Here is a 25,776-nt window from a genome sequence, read left to right as displayed (position 1 = left end):
TAATCATGTTCATATTATCTGTAACATCTTGAGCTCAATCTTAAAAAGGAATAAACTACTGTAGATCCATCAAGGACACCTCAGCAGAACATTAGTCACTTCTCTGCAACAAGAGCATAACTTAAGAAGAGCACAGTCCCAACCAAGGAGCAGCACGAAGTGGGGAGAAAGGAAAGGCAAATTATAAATAAAAAACTCAGGAGAAGCCCTATCTCAAAGAGGAAAGTGCATTCTTAGTGCCTTTCTTCACATGTCCTGTCCCCCAATAAAGAAAATAATGCAAATGTCAACAACCACCACACTGTATTGACTGAAAAAAGCACTATTAACTTCCACACTAGTTAAATATGTATTGCACAGACAAAATCATAATTCCATCCTGTTCCCACTCAAAGGGAGCCTATTATTGCCCTTAGTGAACCTAAAATCTCACTCTAAAGTGGTATCATTCTTAGCCAAAAACATGGGTAGTGATGAAAAGTTCTCTTGTGGAATCACCCATATCAAATACACCAATAGCATTTGATTCTCCTAAAATTTTGAATCAAGCTATTGTAATAGTAAAAATACAGAAAGCATTCATAAAATGCCTGCACAATGTATGGGAGACAATAATATTTCATTTAACTTGTAAACATGTCTTCTTAAGACTTATGTGAACCTTAATGTAGTATCAGAGGAAAAAAAACTTAATGCAATGATCTGCCTTGTAATTGCAAAAGCAGATGCAGCACATTAAAGAAAGCAATGATGTTTGGCTGTTTTGTAAAACATATATCAGTATTGGTACAGTTCTGGTTTGAAATGTGAGAGTTTTGTTGTACTTTCTAATTTATGCCAACGCTTTATTAGCAGTCCACAGAACAAGCAAGAAACAGATGTAATGCTTTTTAGCAAATGATGATGAAGATTCACAACCAAGTGGTAGTTTCAAAATACTTAACACTGCAATGCTATTATCAGCATACTGAGGACTTTTGTAAACAATGAACATCAGCTTGAACTAAAACAAAGGAAGTAGCTAGAAGCAGTTATCAACTCCAACACACAATTTACATGACATACATGAATATAGGAGCAAAAATGTCTACAAATACCAAAGCAGACAAGAATGTACAAGAATGTAGAACACTCATATGAGGAAAAACAAAACTTATAAAGATCACCAGCACAGATGACAAGAAATTCATAAGTTTTTACTTTATACCTTTCTCGTTCTGGTGAATGCAAACTAGTATCTGGTCTCAAGCAGTTGGTACTAGCACTCCTAGCCCTGTCAAGGGAGGGCTGCAGTTCACTAGTGCCAGTGCATTGCATCCAATGGTAGAAGAGAAAGAAAAAGAAAACAAAGAAAGGAATACAATGTTAGATATTAACTCATAAAATAATGCTCTCTTTACAGAAAATGTAGAATCACAATGATTTAATTAAGGAAAACATAAAAGAGTTGACTGGATGATAGTGTCAAGATTTGTTTAGAAAATGAAAGCAAACAAAAGACTGCTAGAAATTTTTTGCAAATATTGTTGAAATGTTTAAAACTGAATGAGACAGAAGAGCATCCACTTGTAAGAAAAGTGGAATGAGAAATACCAAACAATAAAGTTATATCCTTATTAACAGCAGTAAATCTTAAGCCAACATAAAAGAATGTGATACACTATATGTCATGTGAAATCCCTTTACAGTGAAGCTCATTTATTCTGCAAATCCATATTAGTTATGAAACAAGCGGGGGGATTAATCCTCAGTGTCTTACCTAACCAGTAGATCATCTCCAAATTTCGATATTCGTGAATTAAGGCAATCATGAAGGAGTGAAATATCCTGTCTAATCACAGATTTGGTCTTAGCACATGCAGGAAGAGTTGAGCTTTGTAAATTAAAATTATTTAAACAAAATTAAAATAAATTTAACATGCAACAGAAATCTCATACATAAACAAAAGAATGTAATAAAGAAAAACATGCAACATATAATTTTAACAGTGAAGACAACAACTAATACAAAGTAGTTTGGTTTGGGTTTTTTTGTAATACAGGTGTTATTTTAAACAATTAGATGAAGTTAGTTTAGGATTTTATCCCTTATCTCTCAGTTACAAAAATGGATGAAACATTTTGTTGGGTTTTTTTCTTTAACAAGGGAAGTCTATTTAATTTTTTAAAAAGAAGCTAACTACTTAAAGGGGACTCTAAACACTCCTTACCTGTATAGGTTCCAGTGAGTACCATTTGCTAGTAAAGGCATCTTGGGTGGTAATGTTTTATAGTGCCTAACCGAACTTCTTGAACGTGGTGGGTCAGAAAAGAACACAGAACAAAACAAAAACATGCCAGAAATAAAAAGACAGATAAAGGCAAGCCAAGAATGACCAGAACATAAAACAAATGCATAATGTTCTATTACATCGTATAGCTGTAGGTTTCTCAGTATGTCTGACAGCTATCTGGGGGACAAATTTTGTATTTACACTTTTCTTTAAAAAGTGCATGAACTTATGGCAATACTAGTACAGCTCAGATGTTTTCTTGAAATGGAAGTAATACATATTCCATTTATAGACACTTTTAATTAAAATATACAGACTGTTTTGAAGGATTAAGTTGATATTAAATTTGCTCTTTATTTCTCTTAGGGATGCCTTACTTAGACCTGCAGAAATTTTAACCTCTTCAGTAGCTAAGCATGAAAATCTTGCTAAAACAGGGATATACAGTATCACAAATTTTATTACAGATGTGTTAGCAATTGGTTTTTGGAATGTGGAAGTCTTCTGAAATTGGCGTATCGGCTTCAAAACTTAACAGTAATTAAATGTTACTAATAATAAGCTAATTAAAAATCTTAGGAGAGGTATTACATCAGCCAGCACAGCAGCACTAAGGTGTTACTTGACAGCTGTCTAATATCATCATAGATTTTAGAGAAGGAAATGTTTATTTTATCAGCCAGCTTTACCCAATGAACAAGGGAGAAATTTAAAGGCAGACAGTGGCTGCTGAATGGGAATTATGGCCATTATATGGTTAGGGGTTAATAATAATGTTCTAACAATTTTCCACATACCCTACTCGGACACAGCTATGGAACTATTAGGAGAAGAACCAGCAGGCTTGAGGATTTTGCAGCATCAAGAACAGTTTGTCCTGATAGGACATTCTGATTCCTGTTAAGCCTTGCACCTAAACACAGCAGGATCAACATTACAAACCTGACTGTGTCACAGACAGATGACTCAACACTCTGCCTGGAAATATTAGTGTTTGTAAAACCTTGAGGGATTTAACAGAGGAGCTCTGATCCTTCTTGTACGGGTTTAGTGGTCACCACTGGTGACTTCTCTATCAGAGGTCACTGTAACATTTCAAAGGAGGAATAAAGGAATGGTTGTCAGCAGGCCAATCCTGGCACATGAGCAGGTATTACCAATCAAAGTAATCTAAGATATGGAATGTGACAACCCATGGTCTATAGCACTGGTACACACCTTTCCACCGTTTCTGCTATTAGTCAATAGTTGCATACAGAGGGACAGGATGGATAGCTAGGACTAGTATTCCAAACTGGTGCATTAAACTCACCATATATCTTAACTTTGTAGCTTGGACTACATAATTACTTTCATTTAATATGAAACCATTAACATTTCTTTCCCATTTTAAGCTGAAGCTGTCTCAACAACTAATTAAAACATTGTTCAGCAAGCTGTCTAAAAAACAAGGATAAAGCCTTATAAAGTTTCTAACACAAATAAATGTTGGGCCACTAGAAATAAGAAAGGAAAAAAGTGGTAAATAACAATTTTTTGTTGAAACTGTTTTTGAAACTCTTCTGTCAAGAATGGATATTGCCAGTTTTGGGGTATTATTTGGAATTAGGGTGTATAAGCCTCAGAGTTAAATTTAGAAGAATCAGTCTATTGTCATCTATTGCTTTTACATCACCTTCAATAAATTATTTTAAGTACCATCCTGTTTTATAGTATACCATTACTATTACTTTTAAAGGGTGAATTTTTTGGGTTTTTTTAATCATAAAAATACAATAAATGGAATAAAGAAAAAGGCAAGAAAGGGCTGTACGCTCTGAATTCAGTGTAGCTCTGACCTAACTCTATTGCTGTCCATGCACAACTTTTTGCTGTGACCAGACTGGTTTAGCAGATTGTAAAACCATTGGAAAGCTAATGGCTGGGCAAAGTGCTCCAAAAGTTTACTATACAGTATTTACTTCATTAATTGAGACTTTAAGCAACAACACTGAAAAATTAAAATGACAATTATAATCTTTAAGAGGAGAAAGCACAGGGCTGGGGGCAGGAAGAGGGTAAAGCTACAGAAGATGCAGAAGAAAGGACACACAAAGGAGGCAGGAAATATTGCTATTATCTGACAATAAAAAGACATTAAATAACAAAAAGTTAAATAAATTATTAAACCCTAAAACCTAAAATCTTGAGGAAAAAGATTTTTAGTTGAAATATGAGAATGAAAATATTCCTAGTGATAATAAAAACTTAATTTAACAGCTTCACTGATGCAGATTTTTTTGAAGGCTTACATGTTTATTTTGTTTATTTATTTTAGTTTTATACTATTGTGCTTTATAATAGAACCCTATCACAGCATTTAAAATACTGTTTCAAAGTTGATGATGAAAATTAAAGCAAGCCAAGGCATTTAAAAAAATGAACAGTACTTTGTAAGAGAAAATCCTACATTAAGTAAATGAATAATGGCACTAGACAGTATGGCTTAACATTTGATGCTTTTAAACATACAGCACTGACACAAAGCTCTTATCAACACCCAGATCCGGAAGGGACAAATGTGTAAGTGCCTGGTTGAAGTAGCTGAATGGTTAACTACTTTAACTTCAACCTACATTTTTACCTATTGTAAGTGAAACATATTCTACACAATCAGTCACGGGTTTTTAACAAGGTTAACAGACATGGTGAAAACAAAGGTGGGGGAGCAGACTTTGATTTTTTAGATAAAGATATTTCAGTCCCATTTAGTTTCACAACACTGGAAAATGGTAAGACAGGGAGCTCCAAGCTTTGGAACAAGAGATTAATGAAGACTAAAGATAGGCCAAAACTACAAAGCTTACATGTGGATCCAATTTATTGAACAATTTTTAGATGCAAAAGCAAGTAATACAAAACCCCTCAAATCTGGGCCTTCCAGGAAGCCCTTGTAAGTAAGTATTTATTCCTCTGCATGTGACTAAATAAGCATGAGATTAGGTGTCACAGCCAGCAAAGATTGTTTAATTGTGCATGGCTGTTATATAAACAAAAAAAATGCAAATAAAAGAAAACATAAAATCAACTAAAAAACCAAAGTTTGAAATTTTAACAACGCTGTCATGCATTGTGACTGTCGTGACTAGACAGAAAATCTACCACAAAATACAACTGCAAAACCAAAGACTCTTCAACTCCTTTAATCCTTACTACTGAGGTTCACAAACATACATACACATCTCAGTCTGAATTAAAACAAGCAAAAAAAGACGATGACATCTGGATCACAATGTACTTGGAAGTTCTTTATTTACTGGGACTAAATACCACCACGGAAAAAAACATTGGGCACACAAAGTATGGACAACTAACCAGATGTGTTCATGATTCCGACATTCCTGTATTTACCTGATGGTATGTAGGCACTCTGCACTTCTTCCTCGCTTTGCTCTGGGCAGCATAAGAAGCTCACTGCACAGACAGGATGGGTGGTGAGTGAAACAGATATAGTTATGAAGCATTAGATGACATGGGTTATGCCAATGATAAGCAAATGAAAACATAAAAAGAAACAAGAAGCATCCACCCAGATACATAGTCTGATAAGACTGCACGTCTCAAAAAATATGAGTCAAAAAATGCAGGTAATAACTACATTTTCAACAAATTCTTTTTAGTGTGGCACCTCCTTCTATGATATTTTTCTTTAAAATTCAGAATTAATTTTTCAGAGCTCTTCATGATGAAACAAATACATAAAATGGCTACAGTTTTCTAATAACTTCCTGTCTCGTGAACCAATTAAAGGAGAGTTGCTTTAGGAAAAAAAAGAAAGATGCCTGTTCTTTTTTTTTTTTGTGCTCGGTTTTGTAGCTTCCTAAGCTGCAAAATAATACATGTAAAAGCAGGAAAGGTTTGATAACAATTTAGTGCAGATTGGTTTATGGGAAGAATAACCAGTCATCCTTTAGGGAAAATCAAATATATATGTTCCCTTGAAATATTTTGTTTGGCCAAACATAAATTGTGTCTCATAGCTCTTGATGGTATTTTGTAATACAATCCTACAGAAACAAACAAAAAAAAAGCCAATCAGCCACCAGACTTTTTGTTTCTTATTCTTTCAAATTGAGGAAAATCAGCCATCTATTCTAATTTCTCATACTGTAGCCAAACACATACTACAGCCAGCAAGATGGTAAAATTAATGCATATTTATGCTTTTGATAAACATGGCTATGATATGAAATATCCCTTGAATTAATCCTGTAGTTTTATGCACTTCAACACAGTCAGAAAGACCAAGCTCCAAAACTCCTATCATTGTAAATATGAAATTAAAGGTAAGCTTCATGGAAACATGCTAATTTTAAAAGAAGCAGGGAATCCCATGAAGTACTATGGCAAAAAAAAAAAGAGAGAGAAAATATTACAAAACAGATAAAGCAGCAGTTGTTCAATGTGTTTCACACTTCATGCCATTATAAAATGATCCATTTCATTGATACACTATAGGCATTATTTATCTAAAATTCTAAACTGGGCAGCTTGAAATAATGGCTTGTGAGTCATGTAAGATTTATTTACATCTCAAGCCACTAGCTTGATTTTGATGCAACAATATGTACTAAAGTTGAATTGAATTTTTAAATTTTCTTTCTAAGCCAAATTTCTATTCATAAATTCAGAGAACTGACAGAACTTATGTGCAGGTTTCCAGATTACAAACAACTATGGATTTTAAGAAAAAAGTTACTATTTTCTTTAGAGTTGCAAAGTAGATGCAAAGTCCACATTAAATCATAGGGTACTTTGTTAATATTTACCTTTGCTAAGCCAAAGGCTATCTATTGTAATTGGCAAAGCAAACACTAATAAAAAAGTCATCCTGAAAAGTGATATAAAATAACAAATCCACCATGAAATCTTCAAGTCAAAAAAAAAAAAAAAGAAAAGAATCCACCAAGTAGATTACCAATATTGGGAGAATATGCAGTTCTCTGATATATTAAGTCTGGTTTGGGAGACATTTAAAATAGATTATTATTCTCAAACAAGTTTTTTCTATTCTCACAATTAACAGATTTAACTTATGAATTAAAGAAACACAAAAAAAAAGTGCCATGCTCTTGAAAATTAGACAATGATTTCTTAATAAAAAGCTTTTCCTAACAGTTTATATATATTCATATATGTGTGTATATATGTATATAAATATATATAAAACTGTTGAAGTGGACAAATAAGTTCCATTGGAAATTTATTGCAACAGATGCTTCTGTAAGAGAGTGGTAGTAATCATTTTTACAAAGACCTATATTATTATTTAATATTGATTTTGGACCAGTAACAGATCATTGAGAAAATCATTGAAACTAATCAGCAGCTGTAATTTCTGCCATGTAATTATGGGGTAATTTCTCAACTTTCAAGCCAAGTTTATCTTAGATATCAATGTGAATGTACTTGTTTAGATGAAGGGTTCAGTAAATGCACTACGCATAATATCTACACTACTCTTGATACTAATACATAATATTTAACAAAGTTGGGTTTTTTTAAATTCTTGGATGTGACAGAGGATCTTTCTCACGAAAACCTAGTTTGGATGCTATTCTTTTGTACTGAAAGCCAGCAAAACCTGCCAGAATTAAACAGCCTTCACAACTGATGAAATCTGGGGGGAAAAGATAAAAGGAAAATGGGAAAAAGGAGACCACTGGAGACAAGATTTTTATTCAAGGACAGTAAGTACATGGACCCATCTTTAAGTCCCGCAAATAAGCCACATATATCCTTCATGTCTGATCTTTAAACTTCTGAAAAAGGTTTTGTGAACACTGAAAAGAACTGAAGACTGTCTCACTTCTCTGAACAAACCCAGCAGCCCATTGCTCATCCCCAAGAAAGACTCAGTGTAAACCCTGCTCCTCTCCAACTATAATCCATGAATGTATCACCAGTTGTGTCTTGGTCTGAGGCTTTACTAAAAGAGAAATTTCTAGGTAGTTAACAGTCTATATTTATACTGACAAAATCTACTTTTTAAAGCCTTTTTCTCTTCAAATCTGATGAACAAGAAACCTATTCAATAAATATCTTCAGGAATCTTTTGAATCTATCACTGCCCAAGATAAATAATAACAGCTAACATCTGCAGAACAGAAAACAAGTGGACATTACTTGAATTAGCCTAATTATAAATCTGACTACTATATTTAAAAACAATTTTAATTCACCTCCAAAAGAAAATTCAGTACAAAAATCCAACTTAGTCAATTCTGTACACACTTTCTGCCTATAAATTTGAATTTTTAAATGTACCAGATAACTCACTAATTCCCATAGCTACGTTACCATACTGCAAAAATAAAACAGGCAAGATCATATACAGAACTGAACTAGCTTAACTGCAAGAGCCATCTGTTATTCAATCTTTATGTTGCTTCAAAACTGGCCAAAGACTTCCAGAGATTTTTATGATTTAATGTTTACATGTTTTCACATCACTATGATATGTATGTTCTGTATCAAATTTACTGGATTATAAGAAAAGATTTTGTCATACTTAGTTCTAAAAGCAGTTACTTACTGTCAAGAAAAAAAAAATCAAAGACATTACTATGACAATTGATCTTATCTTAATGGTAAAAGTTTGCTATTATAGTCTAGCTAAATGATTTTTTTAATGTAAACAACAAGCCATAAAGATTGATAATCTATGTGACTGTCATCATTATTTTTCACAAATACTGAGCTGAAATACCTTTCTAACCTTTTTTTTTCAGCTATACACTTAACAGAATTTCTCATTCCTTCCATTTTATCAGAATATCATTCCTAGATACCTGAAAACAGTGCCTACTAGGAGAGACCAAGTGATCTTTGAGTGTAGCCACTCCGTGTACTCCAGGGAGAGATGTGTATGTGTCACACATCTAAGACTGGAAATTTTTGCAAACTGCAACTAGTACTGCAAGTCTCTTTGCTATGCCTGAGTAATGTAGCAAGTTCACCAGTATGTTACATAAGATGGTGGGAGACTGCACCCATAGATGTCCAAAATCTATAAGCATATGAATGCATACCATCATACATCTGACTTCCAGCTAGGAGGAATCCATGTCTGGTATTTTGCTGGCTAGCACAACTGGTGAATTCTGGTACATTACAAAAATACCTCGGGCATACATGAAGATACATGGCTTTCTAGCCTAAATCTCTGGGCTTTACATATGAAAAAGCAGCAGAATATCTAGGACAGTCAACCCAGTACACAGTTTTACCAAAAATAAAAGGTATAAATAATTTAACAGTGGCACTAGATCTATCAGTTAGGATGAATTCTCTGCCTTCCCCATAGCTATCAGTAACATTTCGACTGAAAACTTGAAAATTAGGCAAACTGACAAAGACATTTCTAAACTTTTTTCCAAGTTCAGGCTGACAATGTACCTTTCTTGATCAGACAAATACTGACTATCCATCTCTCTGGATCTGTAATCAATGGGAGTTCTGGAGGCATCATGGTGTCTAGTTGGAGAACGTGATCTTCTCATTTGATGAATTTCATCTAAACTCCTAAAAAGCAGAAATATGTCTGATAATCTTGTTTTCTCATGAACACCAATGGATCACAGTACAAGTTGGTTGAAGGAAGTTTTTAATCATAAATTATTAATACATCATTTCTAAAAGAATGCCATTAAAATTATGCAATTTTTACGTGCCACTATTAACCTACAAATATACTTAATATACATACAAGATTAAACCACTGACTCAAAAAAAATTTCCAAACCTATGTATTAGTTATGGTATGCAGATGATGAGTCACAGACAAAATATGAGTAAAAAGAGGTAAGCCTTACAAAGTTATGATTCATCCCATGAGTGCTCTTGAATCATTAATAAAAGCATATATCAAGTTCAAATACTGCACTAGTAAATTTAGATACAAAAAACAAGCTTTAAAATAGTGAAAAATTCCTGAACAAGAGAAAAGTTAATAAAGACACATTATACAAACTTGAAACCACATTGAGTTTCACTTGTGATGCCTACCTCTGTAATGGCACATTTGGTAAACGTGAACGGGGCCTGCCCTGATCGTCGCCACGGTGAGGAGACACAGAACGTGAACGATGATGTGTTGTTGTTCTTTGCTGTTCTGGCACAGTTAGCGTTGTGGATTTACTTTCTCTAGTACTAGACCTATAACCTACTGGCAAGAGGGTAACAAAAGGCAATTAGAGAATAAAGGTCTGGGTTTAGAAATAATTCAGATGGCCAGACTTCCAGGAGTACATATCTAAACGCTTACGCAACTTTCAGTTCATCATTCAGCTGTTGTACATCCCGATGTATCATGCAGGATAAATTACTAGCATTACCTTTAAATGCCTACATGTAGAGAGACTGAAAAAATTAGACTTTTTAAGGTACTGGAAGATGTGGAGCAGTTTTCTTACTTACTTGGGGAAGAGTATTCTGGGTATTTTCTGTATGTAAAAAAATATTTGAAAGGAATCTAAACAGTTTACCTCATCTAAAAAATGGAGAAACCAGGCCTGCATAAAACAGCACAGACTCACACAGGGCTGCTCATATACAGAGCATCTTTCTGCTCTTGTTTCAGTTAAACACAAAGATGTTCTCCTACTGAACTTAGCCAAAGCCACCTACTTAAAAAAACTACTACGATTTAGAGTATATTGTACTGAATAATGGATGTCGCATACCTTGCAGAATATTTTTGCAAAATACTATGACTAAGCAGCAAAATTTCTCATAGTATTCTTATATAGGATTAAAAAAAATCAGTAGAATGCTAGTACATGTTCAATATTTCAATATTTTGTGCCTTTTTCTATGTAGCACACTCTTTGACTTTTTATACATTTTGACTCCCATCCTAAAACAGACAATGAAGCTCAGTAAGATAACAGCTTTCAAAAGGTACCTGTTATCTTTCCAAAAGAGCCTAAAGAGATCTGCTCAGACTTCATTTCGAGACATTTAAATTGGATTACAAGAATCCCTTTACAGAAAATCCCTTAATGATATAGAAAGTCATCCCTTAAATCATCCCTTAATCACTTCACAAATTCGTGTTTCGCTGTCAAAATAATAATTTTGCTTCTTCTCTGAATTTGTCTAGCATTAAAGTTACTGTAATGTGTGATTTTGTTCAGCTAAAAAAACAGCCTATATCAGAAATCTTCTTTTCATGCAGGAAAAGACTGTGATTTTGTCACCCAGTTGTCAATTGGAGAAATTAAATAAATTAAATAAATTGCACTTCTTATGGATCTCACTACATGGTTTTAACTGTGGGAGTTTTTCATATTTTATATAATTTGTATAATTCTAGTTCTTCTCTGGTCTTCTACCAACTTACAAACAGGCCCTCTTCTAAAAGTGTGGCCTGTATACAGAGTCTGTACTAGGCTTGATCATGTATTCAATGACATTTAATAACCTCTTTAGCTGCAAGTCTGAACCCTGACCACAAACATCAAAGAAGCATTCACAGTTTTTTCCCAAAATGTGTAAGAGTTTACCAATGTATCCTAATGGCCTCTAAAAGCTGACAACATGCATGAAAGTATTTACTGGGGTTTATCAACTTTTCAACAAAGTAGGACTCCAGTGTCCCACAGGTTTTGATACGTTGTGATGCTGGAGTATCTAACCTGCCAAAAAAGTGTTTCAGAGTTCTGTAATAAAATTATAAAGAAACAGGAGGATCTCCCTGATCTCAGGACAAGAATTGGGTGCAAATTTTGAAGCAAAGGAGAGACTCCCTCAGGACTTCAGTGGAGGTTCATGAACCAGGATCGCTGCAGAAAATGTCTAGGTTTTTTGTTAGAGGAAGAAAATACATGATGAAAGTTGGATGTGTTCCCTTTCCCAGGATAATTAAATATAAGCTGTATTTGCAAAAAGATATTTTATTTTCCAAACAAGCTTGTGTTAGAAAAAATCCTGTCATCTCTATCAGAAGGAAGAGCACTTTTACATTTATTACACTAAAACCAAAGAAATCCTAAACTTCTTTCCATCCTTTAGGCCTTGTACTGAAATACATACAATTTAAGTATAAAAAAAAGTATATGAATTTAAATTTAAAATACATTTCTAGAGCATTTCTAGTCCGCTTAAAAAAATTCATGTAGGATTATCCTGTAAACTCAAAAATCTAGTTGAGAAAGATGATTTTATGGATTTTTTTTCATAGACAAGCTATCTAGGAAACAATACCTGAAACTTATGCAGTGCGTGTACACAAAGCTTACAGAATAGACAGAGCAGTAGTAATTCATACTTATCCTAAGTATTAATTCAAGAGTTGTTGAACTGGTCAAATCACACCCATACTTTCACAGTGACCATGACAGTGACAGCAACAGTAACATTTCCTCATATCCTCAAATACAAAGGCTCTGTGCTCTTCAGGGTGAGCAGAGAAAAATTTTGCATGGACCAGCATGATAGCAGCAACCAAGCTGATGGTAGTTTATGCAGAAGTTTCTCAGTTGCTCATGGGAAACTGTCAGGTTGGACAGGAAATGAATGCAGGATGGATGATGAAAATGGTTCTAGCAAACATTTGATATCAGAATTATATTATTTTTTCTTAAAGACAATACCGACAACAACAAGGTATTATACTGATGGCACCCTGCTTCTACAGGAGGAAGGTAAATACAATGCAACCATTTATACAGGTTACATGTGACAGAAAAATGAACTGCTCTGAAGAGTTACCTATAGCATAAGCAATGCTGCTTGTTAAAAATACCAGTGGAGATATTGCCAAGTGTATATCAGGGCTTTTTTTTGTTTTCTTTTTAATTAAGAAAGTTACTGAAGCTTTGGTTAAACAGATTGGTCTCAAAACATGTTCAGGTTTCATTAAAACCTTCACTGACCTTTCTGGAGTACTGGGCTGCCCAGTACAGTACAGACACAGAGTGACTGGTTTAAGAATAGCTCAGGATCACAAACATCCTTACGAGACTTGAGCATCTCTCATATACGCAGAGGTTGAGAGACTTAAAATAGTATTTTCTTCATGTAAACGGATGGCATACCACAAAAACCCTGCCAAAATCATTTTTGTTAAATCTGAGCTTCAAATTAAAGTTACTTTCAGCTGTTGATATAAACTTTTATGAACATATCTATGAGCTGATTATACAAAAGATATGTATATCGCTGCAAGGTACTACTAATAAATGAAGAGGGTACAATTACATGAAAGATAAGATACATTAGTGATATGACAAGGTAAAAATACTTTTCTTAAGATATTTTGGAATTTATTAAAGTACCATGATTTTTGATGTAACGATCTTTACCTCCATTGACAAGCAGTGATTCTTTGCAGCTGCTGAAATTTCCAGGAAAACAGTTTTCTTTGTTATTACTAAACTCTAATACTGCATTTGCCTTAGCAATTTGTAAAAACTTTGAAACTATAATTTTAAGGATTTCCAATGTTAGTTAAATTAGCAAAACTATTTTCCTTCATTTTTTAAGCTTTTATGCAGATGAAGTGAAATTTTGCACTTCCACATTTTGCAGTTATGTGTTTATTTATTAGAAAATGAGCAGTAACCTTTGTGAAAATCTTGAGCTATTAAGGGGCAAAATAACTTCATCTTTTCCTCAGTATTTCAGGAAAAACAGAAAATTAGTAACTTTCAGGAAGATTCTGCCTGATTAACCTGATCTCCTTCTACTACAAGGTCACCCTCTTAGTGGATAAGAGAAAGGCTGGGGGATGTTGTCTACCTTACATTATTAAAATCTTTTACACTGTTTCCCCAGGATTCTCCTGGAGAAGCTGGCAGCCTACGGCTCAGACAAGTCTTTAAAGGGAAATATTTTCTTATGCGTCAAATGTTGTAAACTCAATTTTGATATTCTTTCTTCTCTTGAGAATAGAGTATCTTAAACCTAGACTAATCTGGTTGAAGCCAATAAAGGCTATTCCAAAATGGTGCATCACCATACTACATTACGGGGAAATACGGATATTTTCTGTTCCTTCCCATATGCACACTGTGCAAGAGTATGTGTGGGAAATATGAACCAGACAAGAGCTGGGGTGCACTCTGGTAAGGACCACAATATTGAAGGGCAGGAGGTAAAGGCCCTGCAGAACACCAAGGAACTTGCATGGAACTTAGCTTTGACAGAGGAGCCTGTTTTATGGAGAAGATACTGCACTATTCATTCAGTGCAAATGAAGGGAGTAGCCCAAAGTCTTAATAATTTAGCAGTGTGGGAAGTTAGGGAAGTTGGACAGGAGGGTAGAAAGGCATATATATGAACTTGATCTCCAGTCACATTAGTGATTCTGTGCCTAAGGTTCTCAAAGAATCCAACAGACATTGGGACTGGAAACCTTTTCCAGGTCTTAGTGCAAAACGCATTTCCATACACTGTCTTTGCTTTCACAGATTTGTGGCTGATGAATCAAATTTTCTTTGTCCCTGTGTGCCTAAAGTTTAACTTCTTTTAAGAATTCAGGTTGCATATGCAAAAAACCCCCACGCACTTATATGTATATCCACTTCACACAGGAATCACAAACAGATGAACTCCACTTAGAATTGCCAAACAAATGTGTCCATGAAACTCAAAATGGACAAATTTGTGCTTGGTTGGGTGAACTAGTAGAATGTTTCTGATTAGGTGGACTTCAGAAGGATTTTCCTCACTATGCCCTTCAATTTTTAACTTACAGACTCTCAGATCATTGCAAATCCAGTTATAAAGATTAAACCCTCCTATTTTCTACAGTGACCTCAGAGAAAGTTTGGATCTGTGCATTCATCAAAGGCACACCAGAGCATGAAGTCCAAAGAAATTTCAGTAAGAATCAGTTACTCAAATGCTGTCCCCGTGAACAAAGTCCAATACATTCAACTGAACCATTTTGAATGCTTCCTGTTAGGTGGAAAATTATTTCTTTCAAAAGGATGCATGAAAGGACTGGCAGCTGAAAAAAAGCCGCAGTTCTTAATAGAACATACTGCAACTTTAAATGTAAGTAAGTCTACAAAGACATACCAGTATCTACATTGTTAACTACAAAAAAACCCCAAAAAACAACAAAAAAAAGAAAACACCCATGAAAAATATTTAAAACCTATTATTTATATTTTAAATGCTCACTCTCTCTCCTAATGTAAAAACATCAAATATCATAACCAGGCATACATGAATGAATTTCTCTCTTAGCAACTGAGGTGCAAAGCATATAAAGTAAGAAAAGAACCCAATCAGCATCAAAGGAAGGAGAATTTTTCTCAGTTAACATCAAGATGATACTGCGTTAATAAAATTAGTGATTTACTTTTACTGTTATAGAATAATATAAAAATTGTTATTATCACAAATTATTTATAAATAACAATAAATTGTGAGATTATTTTAAACACAGATCATGAAGATAAAAAAAGCTTCCTGAATCCCTCCATGATGTAATTCAGTGGTTTTCATCACAAAGATCCACAGAAAAACTGATTTAGTGCTTGCAATGACATAGTGACTCTTCAGTTAGCTTGGGACAATTGGGAAACATATTTATCTAACTTGTGTCAACAGTCAACTCGAACTAGAAGAATGCAGTATCCAAGATAATCCTCAAGATTTTCAGTATGTAGGAATGCCTAACTAAAAGTCAAACCATGACAGTCTCTACAAGCATATATTTATGAACATTTAGGGTAATGATAGCTCATGAAGGCTTATGAAAACTATAAAAGATACAGCCATGCAACATGCATCTTAATCTATAGCCATGCATTCTCAATAGAGTCCATGGGAGACTGCATTATAGCTAAGTTTCAAGCGAGAAACAAAATAATAAAAAAATGCTTTCAATAAAACCTGAAATCTTAACTATTTTAAAATGTGGGAGGTCTTTTAAATTTAATTTGGATTTTAAATAATGCTTGAAGCATTACAGAGTAGAAAATTGACCAATTTGAACCAACCAGTGGTTCACATATGAAGAATGATATGCAAAATAAATATAAATGAATGACTAGTAGAATCTTTTAATTTACCAGGTATGGGACAGTTACCATGGAATACTCAAGAAAACTGTTTTTTCCACAATGCACTCTCCAAAAACAGTATCCTCAATATTCCAAAATGCTATAAAGAAAAAAAAAAAAAAAACAACAACCAAAAAAGAAGAAAAAGAAAGCAGGACCATGCTGTTCATCCACGCACCTGGAGGAACAACTCCAATAGCATCATCAACATCAAAATCTGAGATGTCACTATCACTGATTGGCCGAGATCCTGCACAACAGCAAGGTAAACAAATACCTAAACATCTGGTCATGTTATAAAATGAAAGAATATGATCATTTAACATAATAATGAAACCAAAAAGATGATTTTAATTCAAAACAATAGAGAAGGAGAACTCAACTGCAGTTACTAATTGATACTTTAGAAGACAGGTGAGCCAATTTAATATCTTACAGCTGCTGCAGCCTCCTTTCCCTTTCTCTTCCCCTCAAGTCCTCAGTAATCCTCTACTAGAATAGTTTATCTCCCTAAGCCTCCAAAAGCGAAACTCAAGTAAAGAAAAAAACCACTTTTGTGCTATTTCAGTGAATATGCTGAATCAGCTTGCTGAACAGGAAAGGAGATGAGGCAGCATATGGTGAGAGAGAGGAAGAGGAAACAGCACTGCCAGCTTTTAGAAAAGCTCAAATATCTCAGGAAAACTAACCTTTAATTTGCCCTCTATATACATATCCTCCGTTTGGGCATCTATGCAGCAATTACAGCAGTATCACATATTTATAGTTCATTCCTGAATGTGCACCAATTTCCTACCCACTGGCTGTACTGAATGACTTCCATGTTTTAGAAAAATCAGAAAAATAGCTTGAAAATGTATTTTAAAATAATCCCCTGTATCTTTCATATTTCTAAGTAAATCTTAATTTAAATGAACAGAGAAGCCACAGTGTTGAAGTACCTCCTTCTTTTAATGTGCCTCATACAAACCTGAAATCAGACTCACTGAAACAACTGTACCTCCCTAATACATGAATACAATTTCTCTTTCCTACATTTTAATGAGCATATTGGAGGTTGACACTAACTTTATGATGAAAAGTGCTTTTAAGCCTTGTAAGTCTTTAAGGACTTCTTTTTTAAAAATAAAATACTTTTAATTTTTTTTAAAGTATCCCATAATTATAAACTTCATCTTTCCATTTAAAAGGAAATTTATGCAAAGAAATCTTTGAACAATTTAGTTTTGGTATTGAAAGCCAAATCAATTCCAGCAGGTTTCACATACTTGAAAGTTATACATCACAGGTGTAAGGCTAACATGTCATAATGTCATAATTTAAATCAACTTTCTGCCACAAATTTTCATTATTTTTAGACTATGAAATAGTATCTTTTTATTTTATTAGGAATTTAAATACCATTACACCATATCCAGCATTTCTGATTTAAAATTTAAGAGACCTTAAGGGAATTTTGACCTACTTTGTAATTTTTTGCTAGTGCTTTCTCCACCATGAACATGTCTTCTTGGCATGAATGGTGATGGCTGAGGCAGAGGTAGTGAAGATTCATCATGTGTCTGTAGCTTATACCAATGTGGTTCATCATCTAAAAGTGCTGTCTCCAGCTCTATAAGAATCTAGCAGAAAAATCATCAGGTTTCAATTTTACTTGGAAGGCACACACAGAAACATATATACAAAATATATATGCATATGTATTCAAAACCAAACAATGAACTCAGAAGAAATGTGATTGTATGCATCACCTCTCCAAGAAATTCACTCTCTTCTTCTTGTACTCTTGGCTGATCCCATACAGTAATTTCAAGCATTCGTTCTCTAAAATCTCTACGATGTACATGTGAGTAGAGAAAAGTTTGATTCCATTTTGGCTCTAGACTTTTCTTTACTGTTTTGGTCCTTCTTTTACTTTTATCACTGAAACATAAATATTTTTTGTAAATTATTCTTAGAGATAAATCAGAAAATACCATGTATTCATCAGGGCTTAACTGTTTTCATTCTCTCTTAGGCAATACTGCCTAAATGAAAAAAGCATTTTCTGCAAAGTGATCACATTCTTACATAAGACCACAAAGTTAAATTGATACTGATTTGCATGATACAAGTGCAATTTTTTGTTATAATTAATCTAGCCATACAAAATTATAAAAAGGAGTTCTTAATAAGCATTCAATAAAAGTTGATTCAATACATGGTAAATTAAAACATAATTTTCTCAACTGGAATAGTGTTACCTTCGGTCAGGAAGAAAATACATTTTTACATAGGGATTTCTGGGGCGTCCATCTACTCTTGGTGGCAAATCTGTTGCCTGTAGAACATTTACTATTAACTGATGTCCCACTTTGTCATACCAGAGTTTAACCTACGGGAATCAAGTTACCAGAAAACATTACTGAAAACAAAGAAACAGAATTTTCAGACTGCATCAAAAATAACCACAATGTAAAAGTAACCACTGATTTTCTTCCCAGAGACAATGAGACATATTGCATTTCAAATCCCTTAATATTTAATTAGGTTAGCTGGAAAAGATGATGGTATATACCAAAGACTTATATTTATCACAGCTGAATAAAATTATGGTGCCTGATTATACTTACATTGTTTACTGTACTCACTGCATAATCTTGGATCTGTAAGTGCACTTAAACCAGCATGTCTTAGCTCTGCACCTTAAAAGCTACATTAAATAGGAAGCTCTGACTGCATCTAATTTCAAAGCATAGTTGAAATCTATCTACTCAGATTTATAACCCTTTCAAAAGTTTTTATGAAAACAATAATATACAGCTACATCATTTCTTAAGGGAATCATAATATTAGGAAATTTTTAAGCCTGCTGTATACTTATGAATTAATATGATCAATATAAAGAATATAAGAATGTAGAAAAAGTAGTCTAAGTACTTACAGTATATTTAATAAGCAGGACTTCAATTAGTATTACAAGAAAGTTCCAAGATGTATCTAAATTAAAATGCATTACTAAACAGTGTAATGCTTAACAAATACACAGCTCTTTAAATTCTCCCATAAAGAAAATAGGGATAGTATGCTTGTTATCTGCAGATTACTGGACATGTACAGCAAAGTCACTATTTTCAATGCAGAAGCTACAAAATGACAAGTTTCAAGGCACTTTAATGGGCTTTTCTCAACGTAAATTCCTGCACTCCTGGGTGTATTAAAACAACAATTTCTAATGTCTGCTATTATTACAGTGATGGCTTGTTAGTGCATACAGAGGGTGTCAAAAAACTCTTGAAACATGTTAATTTTTACCAACAGTGAACATTTCTCTTGACCTCCCAACAGACCTTGGAAATGTGCAGGGCTGAGGGACCAGCACTTCACAGATTTCCATTAAGAACTCAAGAAAAACAAAATATGCTCACAGAAAGCTGCCCTGGTAGGACCTGAGGTGCATCCCGTAGGGCTCCAGGGCTAGTCGGAGATATAACAGAAATAGAAGGCCTTTCCATCTTCTGAGATTCAAAAGAACTTGAACCTAAAACCGCATGAGAAACACATGAACTTACCATCCAAAATATGGGTAACTTACGAACTGCTTTTTCTTTGAATTGTATAAAGCTGATGTAGAAAGCATAGTGAAAAGAGTGCTTGTTTCCCCCTACATCCCAGATTAAATCTGTCATTTTTTGGTTCATTTGAAACAGCATATAAAAAAATTGTTCTTCAAACATCATTGACAAATCATAGCAAGTGTTTTAAATAAAATACTGTTCTCTGACCGAATTACACATCTCCCTTCCCACGAAAACTACTCTCATTCTAAAATCCTAAGTCTTTGATGAATAAACCACATCTGTTGTATGGATTATACTCCTGGTAGCCTCTGAAACTTTAATAGGAAGACAGGCAGGACATGCATTTCACATGGAGGATATTTCAGCAACTGCTGGACATCATCAGATCTCCACCAGAGAAAAAGAGCTCTCACCAATGATATGAGCTTGTGACAAGTGAACACACCTTCCCTGTCCCAAGGAAGGTTTCTAGTTGCATGTCAGGAAAGGCTCAGATGGAACAGGACTAGGAGCCATGGCCCTCAAATACTCTGGCTGAAAACTTTCAAATGGCATAGTTAAAAAGAACACCAGTCTTTTGAAGTATGATGCATAAAAAATTCACCTAACCAAGGTTTTCTTGGTAAAAAAAAAGAGAAACAAGAACTCTGGACTTACTCTGGATGGTGCAGGAGGTGAAGTCCTGACACCGTTTTTAACTTTGGCAGTCCCTTACACCTGTTTTCTCTCTTATGTTAAGGGACGTAAATGATTATTTTGGTACTAACAACACAAGATATAGAATAAAAAAATATAGAATTCTGCTAACACTTGAAATCTTTATATGCTTAATAACATCCATATTGCTTCAAATTTAACACACATGACCAAAACCCATTGAATTTTGTCATCCAAAAACCTCAGAGCCAATGTGATTTCCACAGATCATCTTTTAGAAATTTCATAGCTGAAATAATTGTGCTGGGTACAAGATCATGCTTAAAGAAAGAAACAAGGTATGTACTCACTAGACTCTAATGGGGGGTGGGAAGTCTCGGGAATCCGTGGTATATCACTAAAATGTGAATACATAGTAATTAGAAACAACAGAGACAACCTTCGGCTGTGACAAATACATTGCTGGGACAGTTTTTTAGAAACATAGATCTGTTTCTGTTCTAACAGGTTACAAGGAAGAAAGAGGAAATATTTAAAGACATACTTTCCACTAGCATTCATGAAAATCTTACCAAGGCAAACTACCTTCAGGTTAAGGAACTAGCAGGTATAACAATATGAGCACTACAATGTTAAGATTATGGATGGATTACATGATACTTTTACAACCACAACAATAAAGAAAGAGAGCTTTTAGGAAGAGAAAGGTGGCAAAAGGAAGTACAGTTATGGTTGTTCAACTATTTTTTGGAGGAACAAAAATCAAAAAATAAGACAAAGATGAACTCACTAGTAATTTTTATATAAACGTCTCAAGGAGTTCAGAGAATGAAACTGATGAAAATGTCTTACAATGATAAGAAAGGAAAATAAAGAGCATTAGCAATGTTAAATGAACAAGAGAATAATGCATTTCTCCAAAGGATAAAAGAAAATCAAACCATATAACAATTGGGTATGGACATTTTTCAACACATACATATCCAACACATATACAGATATAAGCAAGATAAACTGCTTAAGTCCACACACATCTATCAGCATTTTCCCATCACCAAATTTACTCTTCCATCAAAATCTGGATTATGCTAGTGCCTGGCTCTTTCTATTTTCAGCCATCATTGAAAATACATTACAAGGGCAAGAAACACCTCGTATTGTACAAATCTTAACAAAGCAGCAGAGCAGGGAAAGGGAAACAAAAGTCTTCAGTGAATTACTTGAATGTATTTTCATCCACACAGACTAATCCAAAATTGGAACTGCAGTAACATTTCTGAAGAACATTTACAAGATTTTAAGTCTATAGTTGAGAATTTTAAAGGTATTCAGACATTGTCTGCTCAGCGAAACACAGTAATCTTTCTGACTTGGAAGTCAATAAAACTAAGACTCCTAGGTATATAAAAGTCACTTATGAAAAAGAAACAGACACTTATATCAGAAAAGGAATGCAACAGTGCCCAATCACTGAGCCTTAAGTTCACTTTTCATGTCCTGCAATTTAAACTTATGGTGCCTGTGTTTTAAAATAGACTATTTCAGCTGTGTGTTAATGGCTCAAACCAGCTTAAACCTCACATCACTAAACAAGAATGTACCTCTCCTTGTCTTGACTTCATGAGACAAGAATAATGTGGTTTTCTCAAACACATGGAATTATAACTGAGTTAGTCATTCTTGACATGGCACAGTACTACTTTACAAACATATGAACAGATTAACCGCCTGTTGCTCAGCGGGGCTGCTGTGCAGACTTCTTTCTCTTAACGCATTTTCTCTTTTTCCAGGTCAGACTTTCCAGGGCATTCCTCATCAGTCTGAAGGATTTACTTACCATAATCAAACAGATTTTTCTGTTCAATCCAATGTTTAGTTTGCAATATTTTCTTGTGCTAGAATATGAACACTCTCATCTGAAGTATAGCACTGTTTGTAATAACATCACTTTTAGGATATCTAAATGAAGGTTCACATGTGCAAGGAGTGTTTCAACACGGGAAGTGCCACCTACAGTCTCAGGTTGTATAATCCTGGTGTGCTTAAAGAAAGACACTAAAACTAATTCTGTTTGGATTTTTTTTCTTGTATTGCCAAAAATACAGTAGAAAAAAAAAGGCTAAAAATAAACTTCAAATATTAATTACACATATAAGCACTTAATAACTGATTCACATTTATGCTAAGGCACTGTCACTCTATTACGACCAATGCAGAAAAATTTAATAATAAATCAACATGAGAAACAGATCCACACAGCTTACAAGAGGATTAAAGGTTGGCATTTTAATTAGAGAATGAACATTCTAAAAGGAAACTATAATCTAAAACCTTTTATGTAAGAAAACTAGTCATATCTAGTCTGCTTTTAATTTTGCACTGCAGAAAATATTGACATATGATTTACAAAAAAGCTCTCTAGAAGAAATAACAGCTCATGACTTAAAATATTCAAAATTAGACTAGTCAAAGAAAAACAAAGTGAAAAGTTGCAAAACTGCTTATCTAATACAGTAACAAAATTTTACTCCCCTTTTGGAGCAATATGAACTTGAGAAAAGTAGTGTCAGACACACATCCAGTAAAGAGCTACCAACTTCAAACTTTGTCTTTCTATCTCTACCTTGGAAGACAAAGGTACTTTGTGGTCTTACATGATACTACATATGATTATCTTGTGTCTGATCCTTCCACACCTCAATGAATACATAAGCTAGACCAAACTCTACCTTAGGTTGAAACTACTCTGTGCAGATATATGGTCTGTGAGAATCACTATTTTGCACAGGAACAGCTATAGTTTCCGTGAGGGATATAGTCAAGAGGTTGATCACTGAAGACAAAACAAATTCAAATGTGGTTGTAACCTACACCTTTTAGCTTGTTCTGGAACAGATGCATCATCTTCTATACCCCACAGAGTTTCTAAAGAATTTCTGAGTACCTCTCCCCGGTGCTCATCCTGCTATTTTCAAAACCATTCCTTCCCATCAGACCCTGTAGATCAATCTGCAGTTTGCACTAATTACATTACTTGGGCAGCTCTCTGGAGTTCAGCACTGCCTGGTTTATGATGGAAGTTCAATCTCCTTGCCAGGACCTAGAGCACAGTACCAGTCCCTGCACAGAGGAACTGAATCATATCAGAAAAACAACGGCTTTGGCAGCATTATCTGTGGAAATCTCAGCAAAGATAGCTAGCATCTGACAAAGAAAACAGAGACAAATGAAAAAACATTTGTTTTACCTGCACTATCCCACAGAGCACACAAGAGATGGTGAGTTAGTTACCATGCCACGTTTCTTCTCCAGAAAGCATACTGCCAGAGGATTTTCTGTGGTGTCCTATGTTAATCACCTCTCACATTGTATGCATATTCATAGGTAATTCTTCCCCTCATATTGAGATAGCCAACCCATTAATTTTACTTTTTATATGTTCCTTATCCACCTTGTGTTGCAGCCATTAGAATTAGTGTCAATTAGTTTCTATGGAGTTTCCACGGTACTAGTGCGGTTATACTGTTTATTATTATGTTATTATGCCTTTAGCTGCTAATAGTGTTATGTGCTTCACATTTTTCTCTAATAAACATCCTAAATTATCCATTACTTAAAATTACATTTGCTGGTAGACACAGAAATCCAGATTTACAAGATTGAGCAAATTGTTTAGACCACAATTTTGTAACTGGCAGTCTAATTTGTGGGCAGTCTAATTTATGGACTTACAGTCCTTCCATTATTCACTTAAGGCAAACCATGTCATATTTGGGCTTTTTAGACCTAATATGCTAGGAATTTTTAAATCAAGACCATTAAAAGTGCTGGTACATTATCTGCATTATTAATACTGAGAGATGAAAACACTTAAATTATGCAGATGAAATACCATTTTCAGGCCTTTCGGGAACTTATTCCCTCACAGGAATTTTAGTTGTAATGGGTTATCACTTAATGCTGTATCAAGCAACTTCAATTTTGCTTAGTCAGCACCTAAAGCACCCACCAAACTTTGCCATACTAGATTTGCTGGATGGGATGAAATTAAATTCCCTGTCATGAATTTGAAACTATCATACAGTTTGGAAAACAAGACAAAGTGAAGCTATGGACAAAATCAAAGTAATCTGTTAATGTAAGCAAACCATCTTCCATTATGAAACACAATTTAGATATATCATAATTATTAAGAAAAAAGAAAAAAAAAGGAAAAAGAAAATCATGTGCAGCATGCTCTTTCTTTTGATAACTACTACCAGGATTTCCTCTGTTGTACAATATCTGAAACTTTTGGTTATTTTCAGATGACAGACAGGTAAATACCAATCTGATATAAAGCAACTGGACTTTGACTCATTACTGCAGGATAAAAGGGAATGGTCTTTAAATTCCAAAGTTCTGTGCTCTAGAGATATTTATTTGTTCTCATAAAATCCCTAAAAAACAAGCAAAAGAAAAGAAATTTTTAAAAATCTATTGAGACATAACTCTACAAGAATAATGTTGTTCTATTTTGTAAAAACCTCCATGCCAAGACTCCATTTACCTCAAAATAAAAGCAAAACCTGATGTGCTCTATTTCTGCCTATGTATTGAAAAAATATGCACGGGTCATCCAAAGCAAAACTTTACATTTTATTGGTACTACTTCTGGGTGCACTATTCTAGTGTAAAATCCACTGCTCAGATTCAGGAACATTCTTTGACTTTGAACACACTTCAAAAAAAGGGTGGTATTTTCTCAGTTTTTCTTCAGGAATGTGTCACTGGAATGCAGTTACCTTGTACTTAACTTCTCTAAACTAATAGATTTATCAAATTTGTAAACTAAAAGAATATATTTGGTTTAATACTGAAGTTATCTTAGAAGTTAAGGGCACACAACATTTGTAATTATATTGACAGCAATAGATATATCTAAAGTCCATTGTTTAAAATGCTAATCTAGCACTTTCCTCTTACATCAGTTGTACAGTTGTACAAATCCATTTCTGTGTTTCTTCACCTGAGATGTGGAGTCCAAGTCGTGCTTGGTATCAATATATTTCTTTTTTGCTGATTTAAATATAAACACTAGACTTCCAAAAATCTCCTTAAGGCATGCTATTCTCAATAACAAAGACGTACTACTGAATTTGCAATTTTCTTTTAAGAATATCTCTTAATCTATCTGACTAAATGTAGTGGTTTGGTCCAAAATACTCATTACTGTTTATCTGCTGTGAG

At 34.2% G+C, this 25,776-nt stretch overlaps 1 protein-coding gene across 29 annotated transcripts in view; it reads right to left on the bottom strand.

Annotated features, from left to right (window-relative positions):
• Nucleotides 1-25,776, bottom strand: part of RIMS1 (regulating synaptic membrane exocytosis 1) — a 317,874-nt gene that overhangs the window by 102,442 nt on the left and 189,656 nt on the right. For 7 of the 29 annotated variants that reach the window (XM_042016172.1, XM_042016175.1, XM_042016177.1 and 4 more), the window contains exons 12-21: nt 20,898-20,944; nt 19,738-19,850; nt 18,574-18,704; nt 18,082-18,253; nt 17,796-17,952; nt 16,509-16,580; nt 10,320-10,479; nt 9,711-9,836; nt 5,664-5,726; nt 1,208-1,297 (exon numbers count right to left, since the gene is read on the bottom strand). In XM_042016172.1, coding sequence (XP_041872106.1) covers nt 1,208-1,297; nt 5,664-5,726; nt 9,711-9,836; nt 10,320-10,479; nt 16,509-16,580; nt 17,796-17,952; nt 18,082-18,253; nt 18,574-18,704; nt 19,738-19,850; nt 20,898-20,944 — 1,131 coding nt within the window. Of the gene's footprint in view, nt 1-1,207; nt 1,298-1,759; nt 1,874-2,210; nt 2,289-5,663; nt 5,727-9,710; nt 9,837-10,319; nt 10,480-16,508; nt 16,581-17,795; nt 17,953-18,081; nt 18,254-18,573; nt 18,705-19,737; nt 19,851-20,897; nt 20,945-21,337; nt 21,395-25,776 lie in introns of all 29 variants that reach the window. The other 22 variants (XM_042016173.1, XM_042016176.1, XM_042016178.1 and 19 more) reach the window with 5 other exon arrangements.

The sequence above is a fragment of the Corvus kubaryi genome, unplaced genomic scaffold, assembly GCF_017639235.1.
Source record: "Corvus kubaryi isolate FWS band 111438036 unplaced genomic scaffold, C.kubaryi_AGA036_p1.0 split3-73, whole genome shotgun sequence".
In the NCBI taxonomy this organism is placed as follows: Eukaryota; Metazoa; Chordata; class Aves; order Passeriformes; family Corvidae; genus Corvus; species Corvus kubaryi.
This window is presented reverse-complemented; position numbering and strand designations above follow the sequence as displayed.